Below are 23,073 nucleotides of genomic sequence, written 5' to 3'. Positions count from 1 at the left end.
GCTGATAAAGACAAGATCGGCAGCTAAATGTGTAATTAACCACAGGGAGTCCTTTGTTCTTGAATTAGAAAAAAAAGAAAAAAAAAAGTATTTCCCAACTGAGTGTAATGCTTGAAGTTTTCTCTTCCTCTCTAACAAACATCAAGGGGAGATTTAATCATTGTTGTCTCCAAACAATACCTGTTACTCATTGAATGCTTTTGATGTTGGAACAGCAAATTATATCAAACAAATAGATCAATTTTGAAGTCCGATTTTTTGAAAGAAGAAATCAGAATCTTAACTGAAAACCCAAACAAAAAAAATATCTAATCCATCAAATCGTCCTTGAAACACAACTCATTTCTCCCTTCACAATTTAAGGTAAAGGCAAGATGACATGTTGAGCACAATGTGATCTGTCCTGGGCTTTAAAATATATATAAATATATGTATACCTGGTGGTGTAGTGGTGCCTAAAGAAGTGGGTATATATAAGTTTTCCATCCAGCAGAGTATAAATGGCCTCTGTTATAAAAAGTGCCATGTAAGCATATTTGGTTAGTGGGTACCAGCCAATTAGAGGCCGAGTAGGGAGGACCATTCCTTCACCATACTGGGAACAAAATTATAGCATACTACTGAATATTATTCATCAATCAATGCTCAATTCATGAAGTGAGTGTACCCTATGGAGAGGTATACTCCATATACCTGTGTGTACCCTGCACTACACTGACTGTATATACCACAAGTAGAAACAGTGATGCATCATCACATACATTACTTACTCACAGCCACAACCAGGAGATCAAGCCAATTCTAAAAGTCTTACAGCCTGTTTAAATGCACGTTTTTCCAGGTAATAGCCAGGACTGGAGTAGCTGAATAATGGCAGCTACATTTAATAGAAAGATTAAAGACCTCAGTCCAACTATTTCTCCCCTCTGTCCTTAGTATCTGTGTTACTTCTTTAAAACTTTTCACTTTTAGCGGTTGTTCAAACAATGAAATCAATATTATTATGATTTTTTAACGTTCTGGTTTTGTGGAAATGTGTAAAACATTATATAAAGAAAGATGTAGGCTAATAACTGCGATACGTCTGTGCTTAACTTTGCCCAATAAACAAAAAAGTTGCCAAACACACAAGACAAATTCATTGTTTTTCTCTTGATACTGCAAGACAACAAGATAGACAATGTATAGCATTAAGTCATAGCCCAGCAGGCAGACATGAATGGAAATATCACAACAAACCGAGGCAGTGGTTGAAGCAGCTTTGCTGAATCCAGACAGCTTATCAAATTCAGTAGCAAGACGGTTATGCTAACAGGACAGATAGATTTTTAAATTCAGTCCTGTGGTTTTCAGGCAGGGATTGAAGGGAAGTCACATTGGTAAAGATGACTCACTCTTTGGCCACCACTTTTCTTTTTTTGTTGCTCTCTGTGCATAATACAAATGATTTCCCTACTGAACGTGAGTGCTGTTATGGAAACCTTAACATGAACCATGACCCAATATTCTTTATGTCTGGTTATCATTAATAAGAAAAGGTCTCTGTTACGTTGCTCACAGACAGTTATATAAATGTTATCATCAACCACTTGTGCATCGTCATGGTTGAACAGGGTTCGAAAATGCATTAAATAGGGATGCTTGATTTTATTATCAGTGTGTAGTTAGGAATATAACGATACCTCGCGATACAATTGCAAATCGATGTGAGCATGAAAAATTAAACCGATATGTACTATGAGTGTATCGTTACATCCCTATGTGAAGCAGATCCTTTATGACCCTTAATACAACACCTCTTCAGTTTATTTTTTTTACATCATTTTATTAAGAAAATAAGTATAAAAATATAAATATAAAACAATATGACTCAGCATTCAAACAGCGTGAAATCAGTGTATGACAGTTTTGCCTACAACATACACTTTCCAGTACATTTTACACCTATATGATGAAATGAATTCACAGTTTGACGAATAAACTGCACCAACCACTCACATGGACATTGCTTGTCGAACAAAGATAGCAAATAGTATATAGGGTGTCCATCGTTTTAAAAACACTTTGTACATATACAGTTATCAATGGAGGTGGCTGGAAATACCACTCGACTCCACCCCTACAACCCCCGCCCACTCCCGCTCCAGTGCCATTAAACATTGATAGTATACAATACTACTATCGCTCATTACAAAACACATTGTCCACACCATTGTTCACAAAAATCCTAAAATTCAAAGGCATCTTCACTGATTATGACCAAAAAACGGTAAAACTTTGAGAATTATACTGCATCTCCATTAATGAGAAAACTCAGTTCAAGTCTTACTTTTCCGTTTATTTTCAGCTTCCACGGGCGGACTGCAGGAACTGTTGTTTGTGAATCAAACAGACTACTAGTTAACCAGCAAGCTAGCTAGCAAACTAGACGGATAAACAGATAGATAGCTTGATAGATAGGTAGGTAGACAGACAGTCAACTAGCTGGCTAGCTAACTAACTAGACACAGAGCTGTCTGGCTAGCTAGCTAGGAAAAACAGACAGAAAAGAAAATGGGCTTGAGAAAAAGAGACTCGTGGTGACTCGGCCTAGGTCTCTCTGTCGGGGCTTTTCCCTATGTACATCTCCGCCAGTTTCTTGAATTGTGGTCCCCAGTTTCCGAGGTAATCGTAGTCATGGTCCCCCTCAGTGGCCGCGGACTCCAGAGAGCTGAGGGATTCTGCCAGCGACCCACTGCCCTCATAAGCGTACGTGGCCAGGGAGTCATATGGGGGCGCCGTGGGGTCCGAGTCGTTCTCCTGCAGCCTCCCGTTAATGAAGTCTCTGACGTCCGTGTTATCCTTTAAAGGTGACGTCCTCCGAAAGGGAAACAGCATTTCGGGTATGATGTCCCTGCGTAGCTTGTTAGCGTCCATCACCTCTGGGTTGCGCAGCGTGCCGATATCAAAGGCCTGAGTGTCCTCCTCTCCACCCCCTTCATCGTTGTAGCTGACAACGTTGTCTCTGACATCCTCTTTGGAGATGATCAGAGGCTCCTTCTTCCTCTGTCTCCTCAGGGCGGCAAACAGCACCACGATCACTACACAAAAAACAGTTGGAAAGACAGAGAGAGAAAGCTCAGCGTTAAGACGTGTGCCTCATAACATGTGTCATGCATTAAAGAGCACGAGGGAGCAAAGGCGCAGAGGGAAGACACATTTGCTAGCAGTGATAAATCCCCAACACTGCCTCAGGCATTCACCTCATATTATTAAAGATTCAGTGAAAAAAGCGTTCTCTTTCCTTTTCCCTTGAACGGCACATTCACTGTATGAAACGCACAGAGGATGGAAGATCCTCCCCCCCCCCTCTCTTTTCATCCGGCGCACAGCCTCATATCTCACCTCATTCTCTCTTCTTGTTTCCAGCAGAAGACTAGAAGAGATTGCAGAGTGAGCATGTTTCCAGAGAGTGGCACTGTGTAATAAGTTTTTTGAAGCCTCTTGAAATTCTGCTTTGAAATGCTACCAATGTGCATGTAACATAAAGGTGTATAGCCTTATTAAGAGTCTAGAGTTGGGTTAGTTTAAAAAGAACCTGCATACCTATTAGAAAATCCAGATCACAAAAAAAAAACTTATTATACATTCGGCTTGAGAGCAATGGGGTAAAAAGTCTGTTTCAGTTTTAATTATCATCTTGCAAATGCTTTGCTATCCAAATAGTTACTTAGTTAACTACTTAGTAATACTTTTCTTCATAGCTTACCTTTTTAACTTAACTTAAGGCAGTATTGCATTGCATACATATCACAAATTGTATATTCAACATATTTTACTTGTATTTGATGCACGTTTGTGTTGCTCTATGTTGCTCTTGAATTTGTGCGCAATCTGAAATTTAGAGATTTATTGAGATTAATCTAGACTTGTCTAATCTAAGTCTATTTTACTCTATCATACATGATGGTTTAACGTTAGCATATACATAAAATGCTGGCTATTATACCCCTATTTGCTCTGAAAGCTGTGGATGAATATTGGTTCCATGTTATGAAGGAGTAAGGATGTAATGATACCTTGCAATTCAAATAAAATCTACACAAATTTAGACCATTGAAATCTGTTACAAATTAGAATGCAATGACCTCTGACCTCTAAAACAGAAGGTTTTTCAGATTTTACTTTTTTTTTTAAATGATGATAAATCTTGAACCCAGTATCATATCCAGTATTGTGAGTTGAGTGAATCGTAGCATCCCTATTAAGGAGATTAACCACTTATCTCCAGCCTTAAAAGACACTGCAGTTAGCATTTCAGTTCATTCTTGGCTTGGGAATGATACTCAAACTTGATGTGAACAGCTGAATTTGTTGCCATGTTGCTTTTCCTTACAATTTAATCTTGAAACTCAATATCAGAAAAGTTTTGAGAAACTTGAATGACAGCAAATTGTAATATTTTGTAGCTTTGTATACTTAAGTATACATTGCTAAAATGCTATTTGAAATGTATAATTATTTGCAAGAAGAGGAAGTAATCGCTTATTTTGGACTGGTCTAAAATCTGCTCAACCTGTGCTCCTCTTTTTTTCCTCCTTGCCTTTTTTGTCCTACCAGCAGGCACTATAGTCGTCTAACTCGCCTCCCACCTGGGTGTTAATTACAATGCCTTCATTGTGTGTTAGATGGAGGGTGTGAGTGTCTGTTTATAACGTCATTCATGGACATTTGCAACTGACCAGTGCCACAGTTTTTAGATAGTGCAGAAGGCTGCAATGATGAGGAGCAGATAGGGAGAAGTGATCCAGCTCAGCGGCTGCCTGTCGGAGTCAAGCGGAGGTGAATGAGACAGCCTGCCGGGGAGGGGGGTGGGGGGGGGTTCATGCGCGAGAAAGCGACGGATAATGAGCAGATGTCACGGTATTTTGCTCAAGAGAAGAGCATGGAGTTTAACCTTCAGTACACCCGATACGTGAGAGAGGATCTGCCCACCATCAGAGGAGGAATTTAAAAATTTGGAGTCAAAACAAGCAGATGGAAGGAAAGCTGATCAATACTAATGTGCTCGTATCACAAGGTTAGTCAGGCACAGATCAAATAGGACACAAACTTCAGAACTAGAGTTCATGACAGGAAGTGGATTCAGATTCAACCCACTGAAACAATTACAGGCTGACACACACACACACACACACACACACACATACATGAGCAGTTTCCTGAGGAGCATTTTGTTAAATATTTTAATCACATTTACCTCATTCTACATTCACAATGTCTACTGAGCCATAATGCTCGCCACCACGCTTGGCCAAGCAAAGGTGAGGTTCAATGGCAGTTGAAGCCCATTACTTATTGATACGCCCTTGACCATGAGCACTGCACATTTGTGCTTTTTTGCTGGGTAAAACGATAGGCACTGATGCTGTTTTGCCCTGTATGCTGTTACATACTGCACTGGGATCATGTGGCGAGCTGAAGTGGTGCTTTAGAATGTCAGGCGCTAACTAACATACTTTACCTTTGAGATACACATCGAGCATTTCGTTAAGTGGATATATCTGCTAATAAAATGAGCTTAAAACCCCAGTCGGTGTGTGATTTTCTCAGGGAGCTCTGCAACATTTATGTGAATATGCAAAGCATTTGGCCTTCATTGGACCTGCCTTGATTACTAATGACAGCTTACATGTTAAAAGGAACCTCAAACGTCCTCCTGGACCTGGATCAATCATTTCCATGTCTTCTTATAATGATCAATAGAATAACAACTGTCCTCCGCAGAATGAACAAACGCTGATTTGTTTTTTAGGTTTGTGATCTAGACGCAGGTCATCATTAATTGTTTAAAAAAAAAGAAACGTGACACAGGTTAACCACAGGTTTCTGCTTCAGTGCTTTGGTTCTTTTACACATCTCAACCACTCGTTTCTATAGCTTTCCATCAAGCATCCATTCACCCAGACCTCGACTCATTCAGCGCATACTTCCCAACAATACAAGCAAGGACCTTTTAAAGGAAACATACTGTTAAAAATTGTTAGATTTTATTGTCGCTATAGCTTCCAAGCCTCCTCCAGCCGGAGTACGGACCGCTGGCTGAATTGCATATTCTACAGAAAGCTTCTTATTGATTGCCGCGAGATGGGACTCCAAGGTTTCACTCAATGCCCTGTTTGTGATGATAGACCTTGTTATATCAGAGATATTCACTGGTTTTTGTGTGCTCTCAGCAGCACATACTTGAGCAAAACAACTCACTCTGGGCCATGTTATTGACTTCAGCAGCCTGAAATGTCTGCAGCAGGGAGTTTATAAAAGACAGACCTGACTGGAGTGCTAATGTTGCATGTTTTGTGTGCTGCGTATCCACAATGAGATCAACTTTAGAAAATACATAAACACGTTAAAATAAGTATGACTGAAGCATAAAATGAGGATTTTGTTATTGACATTGTTTTTATCTGATCTTATTTGCTACAAGTATAGACTTGCCATAAGCATCTCTGCACATACACATTCTCATACAGGCGGGGGGGGGGAGGGGGGATGGGGGGGGGGGGGGGGGGGGGGGGTGACTTACTGAGGAGGATAACGACACAGAGCAGTATGGCCACCAGGGCTCCAGTTGTTAGACCGTCTGAGAAGGGCAGGACCTCGGGGTTGCAGGTTTGCATGTTTCCGCGGCTGTCGCAAGCGCACACGCGCACTATCAGCGTGCTGGTGCTGCTCTGGATGGGGAAGTCGTTGTCTGAGATCACTACAGGCAGGAAGTACATGCTCATCTCACGCCGGCTGAAACCTCCCCTCCGCGTCAGGATATTAGCGGTGTTATCTGCAGGAAGATGTAAATGGGGGGGGGGGGGAGCTTGTCAGTGTGAAGATGTTTCACTTAGCTAAATGATCATTGAAAGAGCAATATCTTCTCCTTCCTCTGTGTATCCTGTAACAGACAGCTCGTAATGATTTTGCCAGGGCTTTCTAAATTCACTGTGAAGACATTTTAGAGCAATCAAGAGACAAAAACAAGCATATTTATTACAAGTTACTTCGCTCACCGACAATATTCTTCAAAAACAATTTCTCATATTCGCTTAATCAGTAATTATTATATAGTATTCTCCCTTTTAAAAGTACACAAACATAGTGGTCACGCACGGCCACTCGCTCCTGCAAAACTAATTAAAGTCCAAAATGTGTTTATTATTCCATGAAGCCTCCTCTTCCTGGTTTCCTCTTAGAGTCTGGGCTGCAGTATTTTGTTTGGCTCCTGGAATATATTGCTCGCTGTTGAAGAGCTGTCTGCCTATAAGCTGAAACTGAAGTCTAACATCGTCTCATAGCTTAATGATATCATCAGTCAATGACTTTGCAATTGGTGTAAGAATTGGTGTTGAACAGGGTCAACATTTATAGTCTTCAACAACTTTTCAGTGGAGATTATGTCAAGCTCCAGGGTGAAAAATGCCAATAAGACAAACAATAGTGTAGAAACTGAAGCACCTTTTGGCCTCTTGTGTGCAATGGTTTGGGTTGTCTGCAATTAATGAGTCCATATCTTTACCTGGGTTAGCATTGTGAGCCTCTACACTTGCTTTTCTGTCCTTCCGTAATACTTAAAAATCCCACCATTCTGTCACAGTCAACCATCCTTGCAACAGTCTCCTTACAACAAGCATAAGCCAACAATAGCATCATAATCAATGAGGACACAACAGAAGTTCAAGTGCTTTTGGATGAAGGCCTCTGAGTGTGCTCCTTTTAACATCCGTTCAGCAGGTATACTTCCTGTCTTGGGCTGGAGAGATCTCACTCTGGTTGGTTATAGTGTAACTGTAACTTTTACACGATTCTAGGAAAAGTCGAATAGTATTGATCACTTTTTATGATACCACAGCAACAAAAATAGAGGTGTTCGTCCCCGTATTGGGTAATTTCTTGTTTTGAATGACCAAACGATTGAACACTGTCTTCAGTTGGACAAATATTGGGGCCAATGGCGTTGCAATCAGATTTGCTCCCCATATATGGAGGCTTAAGTCCTCCAAGCTGGCAGCCTGGCTTCATGTCCAGCCTGGGGTTCCTTTTCTGTTTGTCCCTACTCTTGATTTTCTACTCTGTCCACTGTCCTGTCTAAATAAGTAGACTAGAAAAGCACTATAGAAGCTCACGTCCATTCACCATCCAACCTTTGACTGCCAGCATGCTTAAGTGTAACAACATGTTTTCTCTTCCAAATACTTCTTATTCCAATGAGATTTATTTTCTATGTGACAGAAAAACCAAAGTCTGTCTGTAACACAATGCAGCTTATATGTGGGACGCCTGTCAGATGGTTTGCTTTCACAAAGACTCTTCTGTAAATGCACTTCGCACAACAACTCCAGTCGTTTAAATGCTTTTCAAACAGTCAATCAAAAACTTCAATCGGACAAAGAAAAAATATGTTCCAATTTATGATTTTCTGCAGCATATTTGAGGTAATGGCTCTTTAGATTGCCATCATATGAAACCCCCTCTTTCGCTCATTCCCACATGAACATCTTCAAAGTTTAACTTTAAAATACACAGAGAAGCACTTTCATTTGGTTTTCCAATAAAAATGCAAATCGGCTTATCTTACCTTCCCTGTCAACAATGGTGAAGTTCGGGTTGGTGGCACTTATACTAAAGACAAACTTGTGTCCAACAAGGGGTTCATCTGTGTCAACAGCACTTATTGTCTGAATCAGCTGCCGAGAAAAACAGAACAAGGGATCAGAAAAAAACACATTTGAGCTTGTTATTTGTCTTTTCAGAGAGAGGGCGGGTATAAAAGCATCTTATCTTGAACTCATGAAAATGGATAAATACATCCGAAACTTGAACATTTCATGCATTATAGTTCACTGACTTTCAAAGAGGACTCGCACTGTAGTAAGAAAAAAAAAACAGTCACTGAGAAGAAACTCAAATTACACTCATCTGCATGTAGTGCGAGGCGTTTGGGATTCGCTGCCTCTCAAAACTCAACAAACACATACTCTGCAGTGTGAAAGACTGTCCCCCAACACAGATCTATCAGTATTCAACACGCACCGTGAGCATTGTGGGTCACCTCCCCTGTACATGTCAGGAAGTGACCGGCGTGAAACTCCTCCCTGAGCCTCCCTGTTGTTTACTGCCAAATTTTGTTTGGCCTTTTGCCCAATAACACTGGAAATATGTTTCCCCCAAATGGTTTCCAAAGACTAATACATCCCCCCGATAACTACAGGGTTTTCATACTTCAAGGTTATTTAAGTTAAATGCATATATGTATTCATATATTCTGGTGATTATACGTCTCCCGCACACAGATATCAATTTCACTTTGACAGATTCTCTCCGGACTGTAATCCGACTGAGGGAAAGTTACTAAAAGTCATCTAAGTGCAGGGATGGCTGGTGTAAATGTGCTGGCAGGTCTAAGCCCTTCATTTCTTATACAATACATATAAGAAAAACAAACTTACAACAAATTGTTTTAAGGTTTGGTAGAACCTCGAGTAGCAACAGAACAGAAAAGTTTCAAGAAAAACACCTGATATCTCTAAATGAGCTAATACTTTTTTAAAGCTGCTCAAGCACAGCATTCTCTTTCATTCACTTCCACAGTTAAAACTAGCGATATGTGTCATGGTAAAGCCCCTTGATTTGCTGATCACTTGGGCTAAAATCATTCAGCCACCAACTTTTCACCAATGACACTACGGTAGTAGTGCCAAAAATATGTTGACACGTTGGCATAGCTTTAGATTTGAATTGACTTCAACTTGTCCTTAAACAAACACATTCTTTGATTAACATTTCAAATATGAGATAATAAAATTGTATTACCTGCCCTGCTTTGACGTTCTCACAAACAAATGTATCGTAGGACATTGCAAACTCGGGAGCATTGTCATTGACATCCAACACCTTAATGAACACAGGCACTCGAGTGGTCTGACGTGGGTTATCTGAAATAAATGGATTTTTCAAATAAATCAGCGTGTTTTTGAAAAGAAGTCAGAAAACTGTTGAAGAAATAGAAACACATCTCACTTATTTCAGTAGCCACCACAGAGATGTTGTGCCATTTGGACATTTCTCTGTCCAGGGATTTCAGTGTAGTGATGGTGCCATTCACAGAATCAATGTTGAACAGCCTCTCGAGATCTGTATGCCGATCGATGGAGTATCTGAAAGTATGAGACACAGAGACGACAGAGTAAATACAAAAAGAAGGAAAAAAAGAACATTTTGTGAAGTGTAAGGATTTAACACTTCACTTAAATTAGACTAGCCTGTATTCATTCAAGTGTTTTCACCTTCATATTTTAAATTATAGGCAGAAAGCAAATCCCCTCGTTGCAAAAAAGAAAATAAAGAAATCTATGCGAGAAATCTCCTTATTCACAGTTGATTAATTACCTCAGAAAACATTTTCTACCGACCGGTTTCAAGCCATTTTCATATTAGAATGATGTTCATTAAAGTTAAAGTATGGTCCCGTTTATGTAAAATAAACAACAAGAAAGAAGCTGGGACTACTTAAGTAGTGATTAGATTTAAATCATGTGACTTGACTAGAGATGTAACATTACGTTAAAGGACACACAAGACTCCATAGCAGTATCGACGAGCTCAAAAGTGATTGATTTTTCAGGTTTTGAAAAATACAATTTTGATCCCCTTCCCTAACTGCGACTCGGTTTTTGAACATAAACAGCTTTCAATTGAATTACAAATTAAAGTAAAAGCTTTAAAATTCTTTCTTCTTAGAAAAATTCAATTTCCACCAAACATACTGAGCACCCAAAGTACATCTGTACTTCATAGAAATCTGCTTTATACATTACATCACTGTTGGTTTCCAAAAGACAGATTCCATATTCCCCCATGTCTAAAGATGATATATCTTCCCTCATGCCAGCTCATTTGTCATAGTCATCTTTCATATTCCACTGAAATTTGAATATGCAATACAATACGCCATGTGGCACGCGCTGGGAGTGGCGTATCTCTGTGTCAGAGACGGGCAGGCGCCATATGTGTGGAATGGCGGCACTAAACTGTGTGAATCGATACAGCAAATGAAGCTCTTTCACTTTGACTTTGTGCAGTGCCACGGCGGGCTTACATAATGCAAAGAAATAAACAGAGTCTGTATTCACTTCACAGGTCGGCCGCCATCTTCCACTGGGGAAATGACCAGGAGAGAAGCATGAATAATATCCTTTTTTTTTACCCTTCTCCACCTACCCTCCCTCTCCTCCACACTGACACATGGCAGCACTGATGGATTAGATTTAGCCAAGTGGGCACATTTTCAACCTCCTGCTAAAGAAAAAAAAAACTGATACGAGGAGACTTTGTATTTCTGCCTTGCTTGTTTTCATATTGATTTTAAACTAGTTTAATTAAAGCTGGAACAATGAGTTTGGGAACAATCAAATTGACACAATAAGGCATTACACCCTCCGGGTTGGCGAGGAAATCTTTGCTTAAAAGGTAATTGATTATCTTCTAAGTTTGCAGAGTGGTGAGTGCTTATTTCCTCAGGGGTAAAATTGTGTTGTCGAAAAATTGGTATAGTTAAGGTAGGGTAGTTTAGAAGAAGAAAAGGAGGAGAATAAATCCATCAATGCAGACAAAGCCAAGGCTTGCACACGTAACCTAAGCCACAAATAAAAATGATGAAAATGACGATGATTATTCCAAAGTTTTGCTGCTATTTGGATCTTCATCAAGTGAGAATGTTTGGAAAGTGGAAACCACACTCACATGTTACACTCTCCACATCAATAGTCTCAAAAGCTCTAGGATATCACTAGTGCTGGAGGCTTAGATCAATTGTTTCAAAAGTATTGACTTTGCCTTCATAACCCATTCATTCATGCACTTCTGTTTTGAACCCAAGTTGAACATTCAGCCAGCACGGCTTAAGCCAGAGGTCACGATATTGGACAGTTTGGATACACACTTCAACAACTCTATCCCAGATTAATCCTGGTTGTATTGAAGAACACTTGAAACTAGTAGTGAAGACCATAAACTCCTTAAAGGAAATGTTAATAGAGGTTATGAATCAATTTTGAAGTAGGCTCATTTTCTGATCTGGTTCCAATACAATTGGACCATTTTCCTTTCACGTTGGCTCCTCTTTAAAAGCAATTGGCAACACTTATGTCTTATACGTATGTACGGGTCAATGATTTAAACAGTCCAGGGTTGTTAATACAATAAAGTAGTATTCAGAAAAATGAACATACTTCAAATACCCATATAGAAATCTGCACCTACTCATTCTGAGAATATGAAGTTGGAAAACATAATTATGTGAACAGGTCTTGTTTGTATACCATATTGGATACAAACAATCAGGAGAAATCTGTTTTATAGAACAAAAAAAAAACAGATTTCTGTGCAGGTTGTTAAAATTAAAAGTAGGAATGGTAGTAGTATAATACTTTCACAACCTGCTATATTCATGAAGAAACACTGTTGTTTTCTTATAATCCTGTGGAATACCTCTTAGTTTAAGATTGTAGAGGGTTGAAATTAAACATTTTTGAGGTACGAGTGAGTGTGCAGGCTTTGTTTTTTTTTCATAAGGAAAGAATGGGACATTCGGCTTTGCCTCTGTCTAAGCTCCAGGCACTTCTCTCTGAGTCTCATAACATACTTGACTGGCTTGTTGTCGGCGTCAGGGTCCCTGGCCGACACCGCACCGACGAAGCTGCCAGCAGCCGTGTCCTCGTGCACCTCGATGATGTAAGGGTTCCTGGTGAAAACGGGCGGCTCGTCCACATCCTCCACCGTTACTTTGACTGTGGCATAGTCTTTGAATTGCAAACCGTGGATGAACCTTGCATCTAAGTACGTGTTTCTCACCTCCACTCTGAACTCATAGTCCTTCTTACTTTCGTAATCCAGTGCCTGGAGATGAAAGAGCATCAGAAGTCAAGCTTTAGACTTTTCCATAAAAGAAAATATATATGAAAAAAACGTCTGCCTCCAGGATTCTGATAGGCAATTCATTGCGTTTCATTTGTCTGCCTTTATCTCATTCACACTCTAAATTCGAAGTTACAAATCCAAGTGAGGAATACTGATCTGGGTGATCTTCAGGGAAAAACTAAAAAGTGTTTCTAGCAAAAAAGGGCTTTATATTATTCATTTCACAGGCTTAGGCTATCTGATTCTACACTGGAGTTCAAATATATATTCCGTCATATGTCTTTATTACAAGAACAAATGTTATCAGGGGGCTGTTTCTAATCTGAAAGTGTACTATTCTGTCTTTCCATTGAAGTCAAATGTACATATCTGGTCGAGATAAAACGAAAGCTCAAATTTTAATTAAAGCCTACACTACAACTTGGAAAGCAAAGAGAAACCCCTGAACTTTGAAGAACTGAAATACCTTCTTTTTTTTTTTCTTTTTTTTTACAGAAATAACACACACAAGCACATTCCAGATTTTTACTGCATGTATATTTAAGTTTCTTTCTGGAGTTGTGTAATCATATTTCAATCCAGGTTTAACTCGATGTATTTTCCAATCTATTTATTTCAAAGGGCTCAACTTGAAAGCCCTTCAGCCTGTCTTGAAGGCAGAAAGATGTTTCATTGGAGCTGTATGAAAACATGTCACTTGTCACTCGATGTGTTATGTCTGATTGCACAGCCATTAGCAATCAAATCATAGTTACATAACAGCTAAGGGTGTCTGGGTTTGATGCTGACTGCGGACTACAAAGTATGAAGAATAAGGACATGAGGGACAGAAATGAAATTACCTTTTTGATTATGATGACTCCTTCCTGTGTGGTTTGGTCGGTGATGATGTTGAATATGTCATGACCGCCAACAATACTGTACTCCATCTCTGCATTGCGCCCAACATCTGGATCATCAGCCTTAATGCGACCGATGGCGCCACCGATCTCTGTGGACTCCACGGAAGTCACACGAAAGGAATCTGCACAGGATCAACCAGTCAAATTTGAACTGTGTAGAACTTTTTATCACCAGCAAATACATCAGAAAGTGTTTCATAAGCCAGATCAAGCAAAACAGTGTAAAACAAATATATACCTTTTTATAAATACCACACTCATAAAGAGCAATTTTCAATAAAGCCAAATAAAAAAAAAGATTCATGATAAGTTTTAAGAAATCACATTGAATGCTACTGAGAATTTTAAACTCTAACTTTGTTTATTCCCACATTTATACAAATGAGTACAAGTGACTGAAATCCTTAACTATATGGATGAATGAATAATGAAAACTCAATTAAAACCAGACTAAATAGGTGAAATCAAATAATTTGACTGAAAAATTCATCAATGCAAATCAATTGGAGCCACACTAAATAGGTAAATAAGACTCAATTAAAAGCTGCTCTTTAATGGTCATATATAACATAAATGGAATAATATATAATTAAAACTCAATTAGAAGTCCGACTTAAAAGCTAAAAAACACCTCGAGCGATAAATGAATGAATCACGATCAATCTAAAGTTTCACTGAAAAGGTAGAATAAATGATGTAGACTGATTGAGCCGAGCAAAAGAAGTTGAATAATGTCTAGAAGTCTTTTTGAAATCGGTCGTTGAACCCCATCAGCTAAAGGGAGTAACAACTTTCTGGAGCTCAGAGTGTAGCAAACAGCCAGCCATGAAGGACCTCAGGATATGAATCCCATTGACTTTGTGTACAATCCAACTACATACATAAAAAGTGAGAATGGAGTTAAAAGGTTAAGTGTTAGGTAGGCCTGTCCCCGACTAAGGATTTACATAGTCCAACCTGATTCGTCAGATTTTGCCGAAAGTCAATCAAAAGTTTTGTTGTTGTTTTTTTTGCGCTCAATGATCCATATCTTGATGTGAATTTTTTTTGTAAAGATTTATTTTTGGGCTTTTTGTGCCTTTAATGCAGAGAGAGGACAGTGGATAGAGTCGGAAACCAGGGAGAGAGAGCGGGGAATGACATGCGGAAAGAGGCCATGGGTGGAAGTGAACCTAGGCCTCCCGCTTGAGATGAGAGCCTCCATACATGGGACGCGCGCCCTAACCAGTGCGCCACCAGCGCGCCCCATCTTGATGTGAATTTAATCAGATCATTAAACTATTTGTCTTCTAATCTTGGAATTACAATTCATTCTACAACAGGTAATCGTCTTATCATAATAATCCACCAAAATGGTTAAACGGTTTCATCTGAACACATTTCATCCACAAAGATCCCCAGACTGCTTAAAAAAAACTCTGCTATTCCGCTGACCTTTGAATGACACCTCATTACAGCCTATAACAGCCAATGACAGCCTTTGAAAGGAGATGACACCTCCTGTTCTGACATCCAATTGCACGCGACTGTGCCGATGACTGACATCTCGTGTAGCCAATGACATTTCCAAACATTGATATGCTGCTTCTATCAATACTACTAGGTGATTTCTTCATGCACACACTAATGTTACCAACAGAGGCTAACTGTATGAGCCATGAATTATTTGGAGAAAATGGGCAAATCTATGCAAAAATTAGACATTAAACACCCCCATTTTGCTGGAATGGAATAGTCCTTGTGCGCGACTATGAGAGCGGCAGTCGACTGAGGCTTTGACGAATGAATTGTTGAGTACTCGACCATATGGAGTCACCCCTAGTGTTAGGTGAAGACAACATCCAAGAGTGGATTTGAAGCTGCTCTTTAATGCTGATACATGTCAAACATTAACTTTGGGTTGGATGGTTCAGAGATGGCAATAAAGTGGAATCTGTATTGCATCTTATGTAGATCTAACATATATATCCTCACACTCAGATTCTTTGTAAAACCAGACAAGATGCAAATCAATGCAGCACAAATGTAGAGCTCTTACGATTAGCGAAGCGTGGTGGGCTGTCGTTCACATCAGAGAGCGTAATGCTGACCGTCGTGGTTCCTGAAAGCCCGCCCATCTGACCGGCCATGTCTTTAGCTTGGATCACCACCTGGTAGTTTTCCTTCACTTCTCTGTCCATGCCGGGCAGGGCTGTCTTGATGGTGCCTTTAAAAAGAAATAAAAAAAAGAAAGAAGAAATTATTTCCAGCACTTTTTCCAATTTAAAAAGAAAACTTCATTTTGGTGAAATTGATTTGCCGTCTTGTTGAAAATGAGATCAGATTAAGATCAATTCGATCTCTGTTCTCAACCACGGTTCCCAGAAAATTGCATTTATTTACAGCTAATTAGGTTTGCCAATTACGTTTTGAGGGGAAATGTAGCTGCTGCTTGGCTTATGTTCCCTGGCAACGCGCTTCTAGTGTCAGATGTGCACTCACAAGGTTGAAGGGTGAAGGAGTATAGAAAGCAATGACTTTGGCATCCAGAGTCTTGAACCTCATAGTCTGTACTACAGAAATGCACCAAATGCAAATCCAAATGGCTGTTTCCTATTTAAGATTTCTTCTTGTTTGAAACCTGTAGATACATGCTGTATATTGTTCCAACTTTTAAGAACATAAGTTGACAGCAAAAACAAAAACGATTTTTGCAACTTTTAAAAAAATGTAAATTTAGTTTGGAGTTTCATAATATCTTTATCCCTTGTTGTTTAATATTAACAAATCAAATCAGAGTAACACTTTTTACAGCTCTATTCTCCCTGACTCCTGAAGAAATGAAGGATTACAAACAACTACAATCAGTGATCTCATCTTACGGCTGCTTGCCGTCTATTAGCCGTCTGCCTCTCTCCCCTCACTGGCTCTGTGACCAGTATTTGTGGTTGCACAGAGTTTTTAATCATTTTTTATATCCACTCATTTTCAATATTAATCTATAACCTCCTACAAAGTGATAACACACCAGATCAAACTTTAAAACCTTAACTGTCTTTCCCAAGAGAGCATGTGAGCTGAGTGGAGCCCAAATAATCAGGGAAGAAAAGTCTGGACTGAGCACAGAGCAATTCTGTTTTTACTCTATCCTACTTGAATTTTGCAGTGGCACCATTCACACCATGACTTCAAAACATGCCAGCCCCAGAATCCAAGAAAGCATGACTCTATGTATTTTGCAAGCAGTAATATTATCTGCACATTATGTTAATACAACGTTTTTTTTTCTCATTTCGGAGTGTGCCATGGATATTTCTCGCTCCGCACTCCACAGGACGTCTGATTGAGCGAGGAGCAGCTGTGGGTCAGAAGAAACGGATATGAATGCTGACCCACAAAAAACCATATCTGATGGGCTCGCATCTTAACCCTTTATCTGACTGAAATACAGACACAACCAGCTGATTGACAGTTTGATCGACTGGACTGGGCATGGGTTGTTGGAGGGTTTAAGTGTTTGACGGGTTGGTTGGCTGACAGTCTCCCAAACAAAAGTTGATATCTTGAATTGTATGTGCAACCTCTCTGAATATGAAAAAAAAGAAGTAATTATATCTGCACCACCACCAATCGGAAAGGGTTTAGACTTTGAAAAGTCCTTGTTGGCCTTGATTTAAGGTCACTCCATTTCTGCTTCACCTCTCACACTTATTCTTCTCTTATCCGCTCACTATCTTTGTGATTGATGGCTGTAGTTATTACTTGCCATCTTCCAATCTTTCTTCTCTTGGTGATGCTGTTATTGAAATTAGATTTGAGCTGTTCTATCCTTCACAACACTTCATAAAAGTGAAAATGATTTTTTTTTTCTCTTTGGATTCTAATTTTACAGTTTCTCATCTTTGAATATCAGAAATAATAAGCATCTTTCCATCAGTCGCAACATCACAGTGACTGCAAGACTGTAAGAGAACTGAAGTATGGCTTTATCATTATTTCAGTATACATATTGACCCCTATTGGCAGCCACCAACATCGCCAACTACAAGCGGCTTGACACGATGGATTATTCAGCCCCATTTATTGTGTATTGCAAGCAACGCATTCACTGCCTTAAACATGCTGGGATTCAAAGTGATGCAGATCAGGCTGGGGTCGCAACTTTTACATTTCTCTCCCTCATCAGGTCATAGTCATGCATTTGAAGAAAACAATGGTATACTTTTAAATGAATAAACATCGTGGAGCCTGGTTCGATTGAAAATAATGAATAAATGAATGAAACACAACAAGTGACCAGCAGAGGTGGGCGGGGTAACCATAGACAGAGAGCTTAACTACTGTAATGGTAGCTACCTGGATTGTAAATGCAAAACCAGAAGGAACTAAATAAGCAACACAAATGCACAGAAACTGAGTGTTGTTGACTTTGCAGACCACAATGGAAATCACACTAGAAGACAGTTTTAACCCTTTTCCCTCTGGGAGACCTGCAAAAACAGTCTGATACACTGGTGTGTCTATATTCCTGTATTTACAGTAATTGTTGTGATGGTAAGGTTATTTACTGTAAGAGCCACAGCTCTCACGTGTAGATAAATGCTTATGCTGCTTGTTTATTGCTCAGAGATACTTCACATTGCAGTGCAAGAGAACTGTTTATATCCATGCTTGACATTAAAAAACTGAATCCAAGACATCCTGCTGTGTTTGGCTTACCATTTTCAGAATCTACAGAGAAATAGGGCTGTCCCTGTAGGATGCTGTATACAAGCTTGGCGCTGTTCCCGTATGTTTGATCATCAGCGTCAGTGGCAGTTATAGTAGCAACAGATGTGCCTGGGAAAAAAACAAAAGGAAGAGCAAACAAAGTCAAGTTCAATGCCAAAATCAGCGATTACGACACAATATACCATCAAGTAACAGACTTCACTTATTTTATGCATCCACTGTTCATTTAGAGAGAATGTGCTGTTAATCTGACAGTTCTTTTCAGCAATGCAATGAGTCACACCGACTGATCTTCCATCGTCATGTCAAACATGAGGGATCTGCAGAAAATCAAATAGTCGGCTCCACAAAGGCTGAGAAGTCTGAGTAAAATCAATCAGGATTGTAACATTTGCAATCCCCCCTTGGTAAAAAAAACAACATAGTATAGATACTGCAGATTTGCTCAATTATTCATAAAATAAATGAAAGGCTTGCAGACCATAACTGAGTCTCTTTTTGTTAGTTTTAGTTCAAATTATTGCTTTGATTAAAGCCTCTGTGCTGCTCGATTGATGTCTTAAATAATCGTGAGAGTGAAAGTGCGTACGTCATCAAGATATCGAGTGAGGATGTCTGCCTCTATGAGTAAGATATTTCAGGTTGTATGATAAATTCAATATTCGCTGCGTCCTGTAAATAAATCATATGATGTTGTTGTTTTTTTAGTTGTCTGTCTCAATATATGGACTCAATGTAATGAAATATTTACAGATCATACAGATCATACACATTTTTTTCTTTCTGCAGTTATTATGTTTGAAAGAATTCGGGCAGCAACTTACCATCCTTTCAGAAACTACTGATTATTTTTCTGATTGATGAATTAATTGCCTTGTTCATCAAATATTCAAAACGTTGTGAAAAACATTCACATCAATTTATAAAAGCCCACTGTTTGTTTTGAACTTTCTTCTTAAACATCCAAAGACTTTTAATTTGTAAAATGATGAGAAGTGGGATACATTTAGCAGCGCTCTAAAGTTCACCTCTGTAGACTCCCATGCAAACATAAATCCATACAAGCAGGGCTGTTTTAAGATAAGCAAGTCATATTATGGTTGCATTTCTTTTTCTGACCTCCTTTGCCAGAGCCAGAGGTGCAAAATCCTACTCAGGAGCTGGGATATAATTACTGTTTTCATCGATTTTCTTTGAGTATATGTGCTCATGGATAGTGATTTTTACAGTTTTACAGTCTGGGATTAAATCTCACCGTTCTGTTCTGAAAGTCTTATCTGGCAAAAAGTAAAAACCAACCAAAGACCTTCTATGCACATATCACACATTACACATTAAAGTGATATGTTCTTCATTGCATGATAAATGTTATTTGTGAGCTAAAGTAAGAGAAAAAGGAAATAGATAGAGATTTCAGCCCTTGCAGAGCCCAGTTCCTCTCAGACTCCCTGTCATTGACTCACTCCCATATTAAGTCCTACATAATCCACCCAAGCGTTTCAATAACGCCACATTGGAAAAAAACGTCCTTGGCATTCAGGAGACCTCTGCCGTGTCCTGTTTGGGTCCGACTGTCTCCATGCATACTAATGAACCCTTGAACATCTGTCCCACTTAGTCCCCAGCACTGATAGCATAAAAGGGAGCTGCTGATTTCTCATGGCTGGCTGGCTGGATTAACCAGCGTGTTCAGTCTGAACGTATAAGGCACTTTATTAGCCCGGAGATGAGCAGCGGTGACCCTGACCCACCTTTAGCCAGTGTGCATACAGCTCAGAAATCTAAGAGCAGCGCACATTATGAATCACAAACAGGCCATTGTTATTTGTCAATTGGGTTTTTGATTCACCCTTGATTGCTCCTGTGTATTAATTTGCGGTTGCATAATTGAGGATTGATTTCAAGTTGCATGCATTATTTTTTATAAGCTTTGTTTATATCCATGCCAATTGGTTTATTTATATTACTTGAATGGAACGAAGTGGAGGGCAATGAAGCAAGTCCTTAATTGGAAAGACTGCGACAATTTAAACTTTCAATATTTTCCGCTGCCTATTAAAAAATGGCAAATGGCATTACTTGTTATGCATGCTCAATGAGCCTGACTAAACAAATAAGGATCACACAAAAAAACAACTCTGAATACGGCATCAAAAGAGGCAAGTCCAGCTTCTTCACAGCCATGTAAGGCAGAGAACAGCTCTAAAACGACACATCTGCAGAGCTTGAACCAGAAGATGTTGGGCTTGATTGCTGAAAACTGCAGTGATTTTTGACATGATATCCAAACAGTGGCCCATTAAGTAGAAAAAAAAAACTAACTTACCAACTTCAGACATCTCAGGGACGCTGGCAAAGAAGATATCCTTTTCGAACTTTGGCGCATTGTCGTTGATATCGTGGATTTTGATATTGAATTCAGTGTCAGGCTCCAGCTCTGCATTGGTGGTCCTATCCAACACCTTTGCATGGAGTGTGTACATTGCCTTCTCCTCTCTGTCCAGCCTCTTGGTGGCGTGAATATCCCCGGACTTCTCATCGATCAGGAACAAGGTGCCCGCCCCGTCCCCGGTCAGGACATACCTCACGTTGCCTCCACCTCTGTCCATGTTTGAGTGCAGCTGAAAATTAGAGACACGGGTAAACTCACACGGAGTCAAACCTTTATGAACACAAGGGGATATGTTTTGATTCCAATGGCAACAGGAAATAGAGCTTTAAATCTACCAAAAAAAAATGAATGAAAGAAAATACAATCCGGAATATATACACAACACAATCACCTTGAACACACCTCTGCACAAAAACAATTCCTTTCCCTGCTTGTTGCTCACATCAAGTCTATTTGTAATACTGCATGTTGTTTTTCGGACTGTGGCTCAACATTTTGTTCTTAAAATAAATAGAAATGTGCACCCATGGGCCTCCCAATGTTGTAGGTAGTAGGAGTATTGCCAAGGTTCTCTTGTCTTTATGCATTACAACAAGGAAATGTGCTTTAATGAAATATCTCCTCTTTCCTATGCCCTGACAAATTCATCTCTCTCTGAGCCTTCCTTCAACAAAAACTTTCAGCATTCCAACGGAAACAGCAAACAGGTAATCTTTGTGTAATTTAAACCCCTCCAATTAAATATTACATGAAAAAGTCAAGGTCTTTTAACTTACTTAAATGTCTATCCTCTGTTGGAATTTTGGCTTTGCCTCTGCTGTCTTTAGGATGTTTGGACATTGATATGAGAATATGATTTACTGGACTAATTTACACTGGATATTTGCGTGTTCCAAGTCCCAAACTTCTTGACACGCCATCGAATGTGTGCTCAAACAGGCCGTTTGGAGATTTTCCCTTCATGACATCACAAAGGGCAGTAACCCCTCCCCTAGGTAGCTGACACTCCCACAGCTATAGGGTGTTTGTTCTGCCCTCTGAGTCCGCCTACTCACCGTTAACAATTGGGCATTGGCCACCCAAAGCCCTTCCAGAGAGGGGGCGTGGTCAAACACAGCTCAATTGCATTTAAAGCTACAGACACAGAAAACAGCAAGAAACTTCACAGACATATTTTGGGTTCGACATGCAGGTGGCAGTCCCTCGGCTAGGCGTAAAAGGACGCACTGAGACTTGTTTACACCTCTCGAAAACGAGCTTATGTGACCAGCAAAAAAAACTCCTCGACAGCTCAGTTGATGAGTCAAACGTATGATGTGCACCTGTGACATCAAAAATGTTGCTTATTCACCGTTCCCTTTAGCTCTTTCCATCAACTTTTCAACCGGTAGCTAGTTCCTTTTTCCGTGCTTAAGTTAATGTCATTACTTTGATCAATCGAAAGTTTGTGTATTTTTAAAGCAAACTCAGCTTAAGAAAGAACAAAATCCAAAATCCAAAAAGCATAGAAAAAACTGTTTTGAAATGCAAAATAATGGAAAGGCAAACAGGCAATTAAAAATATGATTCATTGCGATAAATTATTGAAATTCAGCGATAAATTGCGATTAAAAAAATAAATGGTTTGACAGCCCTGATTTAAACCATAAAAATGTTTTGCAGCTGCAATACATTAACTGAAAAGTATCATTCTTTTGTAGCGTGTAATCTGCCTTGTTTTTGCAACCAGTGGAGGCGCCCCCTTGTGGCAAATAAAAATAAGGTTTCAAGTTTTAGACACTTCCACATTTGCTTCACTTTAGCGATCAAAGACTAAACTAACCTTTTTTTCCTGTATGTATAGTGTATCATTTACACTAATGTCTAGATTAATTTAATAGAATCCCAGCTCTGTTGTGAACACTGAAATAATGGTGTTAAAAAACCCACCGAAGAATCAGTGTGTGAGAACAGAACATGGCCTTGGCAGTGTGACACACTCCATTAGTTCAGATCAAATTAGTCTTAGATTTTTCTTCCAAATTGCGCCTTTTGAAAAATGATGATAACCTGACCTACAGCAACAACTGCTAAAATTAGTCACCTCTGACCTATCCATCACCTTGAAGCCCGCTCTGAGTGTCA

The 23,073-nt window shown here is 39.5% G+C and overlaps 1 protein-coding gene across 1 annotated transcript in view; it reads right to left on the bottom strand.

Annotated features, from left to right (window-relative positions):
• Positions 1–1,171: 1,171 nt before the first annotated feature.
• cdh10a (cadherin 10, type 2a (T2-cadherin)) overlaps positions 1,172–23,073 on the bottom strand; it is a 37,038-nt gene continuing 15,136 nt past the window's right edge. The window contains exons 3-12 of the mRNA XM_020648183.2: positions 20,884–21,178; positions 18,546–18,665; positions 15,886–16,053; positions 13,788–13,969; positions 12,671–12,924; positions 10,048–10,184; positions 9,841–9,962; positions 8,606–8,714; positions 6,566–6,817; positions 1,172–3,080 (exon numbers count right to left, since the gene is read on the bottom strand). Of these exons, the coding sequence (XP_020503839.2) occupies positions 2,590–3,080; positions 6,566–6,817; positions 8,606–8,714; positions 9,841–9,962; positions 10,048–10,184; positions 12,671–12,924; positions 13,788–13,969; positions 15,886–16,053; positions 18,546–18,665; positions 20,884–21,178 (2,130 nt within the window). The 3' untranslated portion in view covers positions 1,172–2,589. The remainder of the gene's footprint in view (positions 3,081–6,565; positions 6,818–8,605; positions 8,715–9,840; positions 9,963–10,047; positions 10,185–12,670; positions 12,925–13,787; positions 13,970–15,885; positions 16,054–18,545; positions 18,666–20,883; positions 21,179–23,073) is intronic.

The sequence above is a fragment of the Labrus bergylta genome, chromosome 20 (assembly GCF_963930695.1).
Source record: "Labrus bergylta chromosome 20, fLabBer1.1, whole genome shotgun sequence".
NCBI classification, from domain to species: domain Eukaryota; kingdom Metazoa; phylum Chordata; class Actinopteri; order Labriformes; family Labridae; genus Labrus; species Labrus bergylta.
The sequence above is the reverse complement of the archived record's forward strand: the minus strand, read 5'-3'. Positions and strand labels throughout refer to the sequence as shown.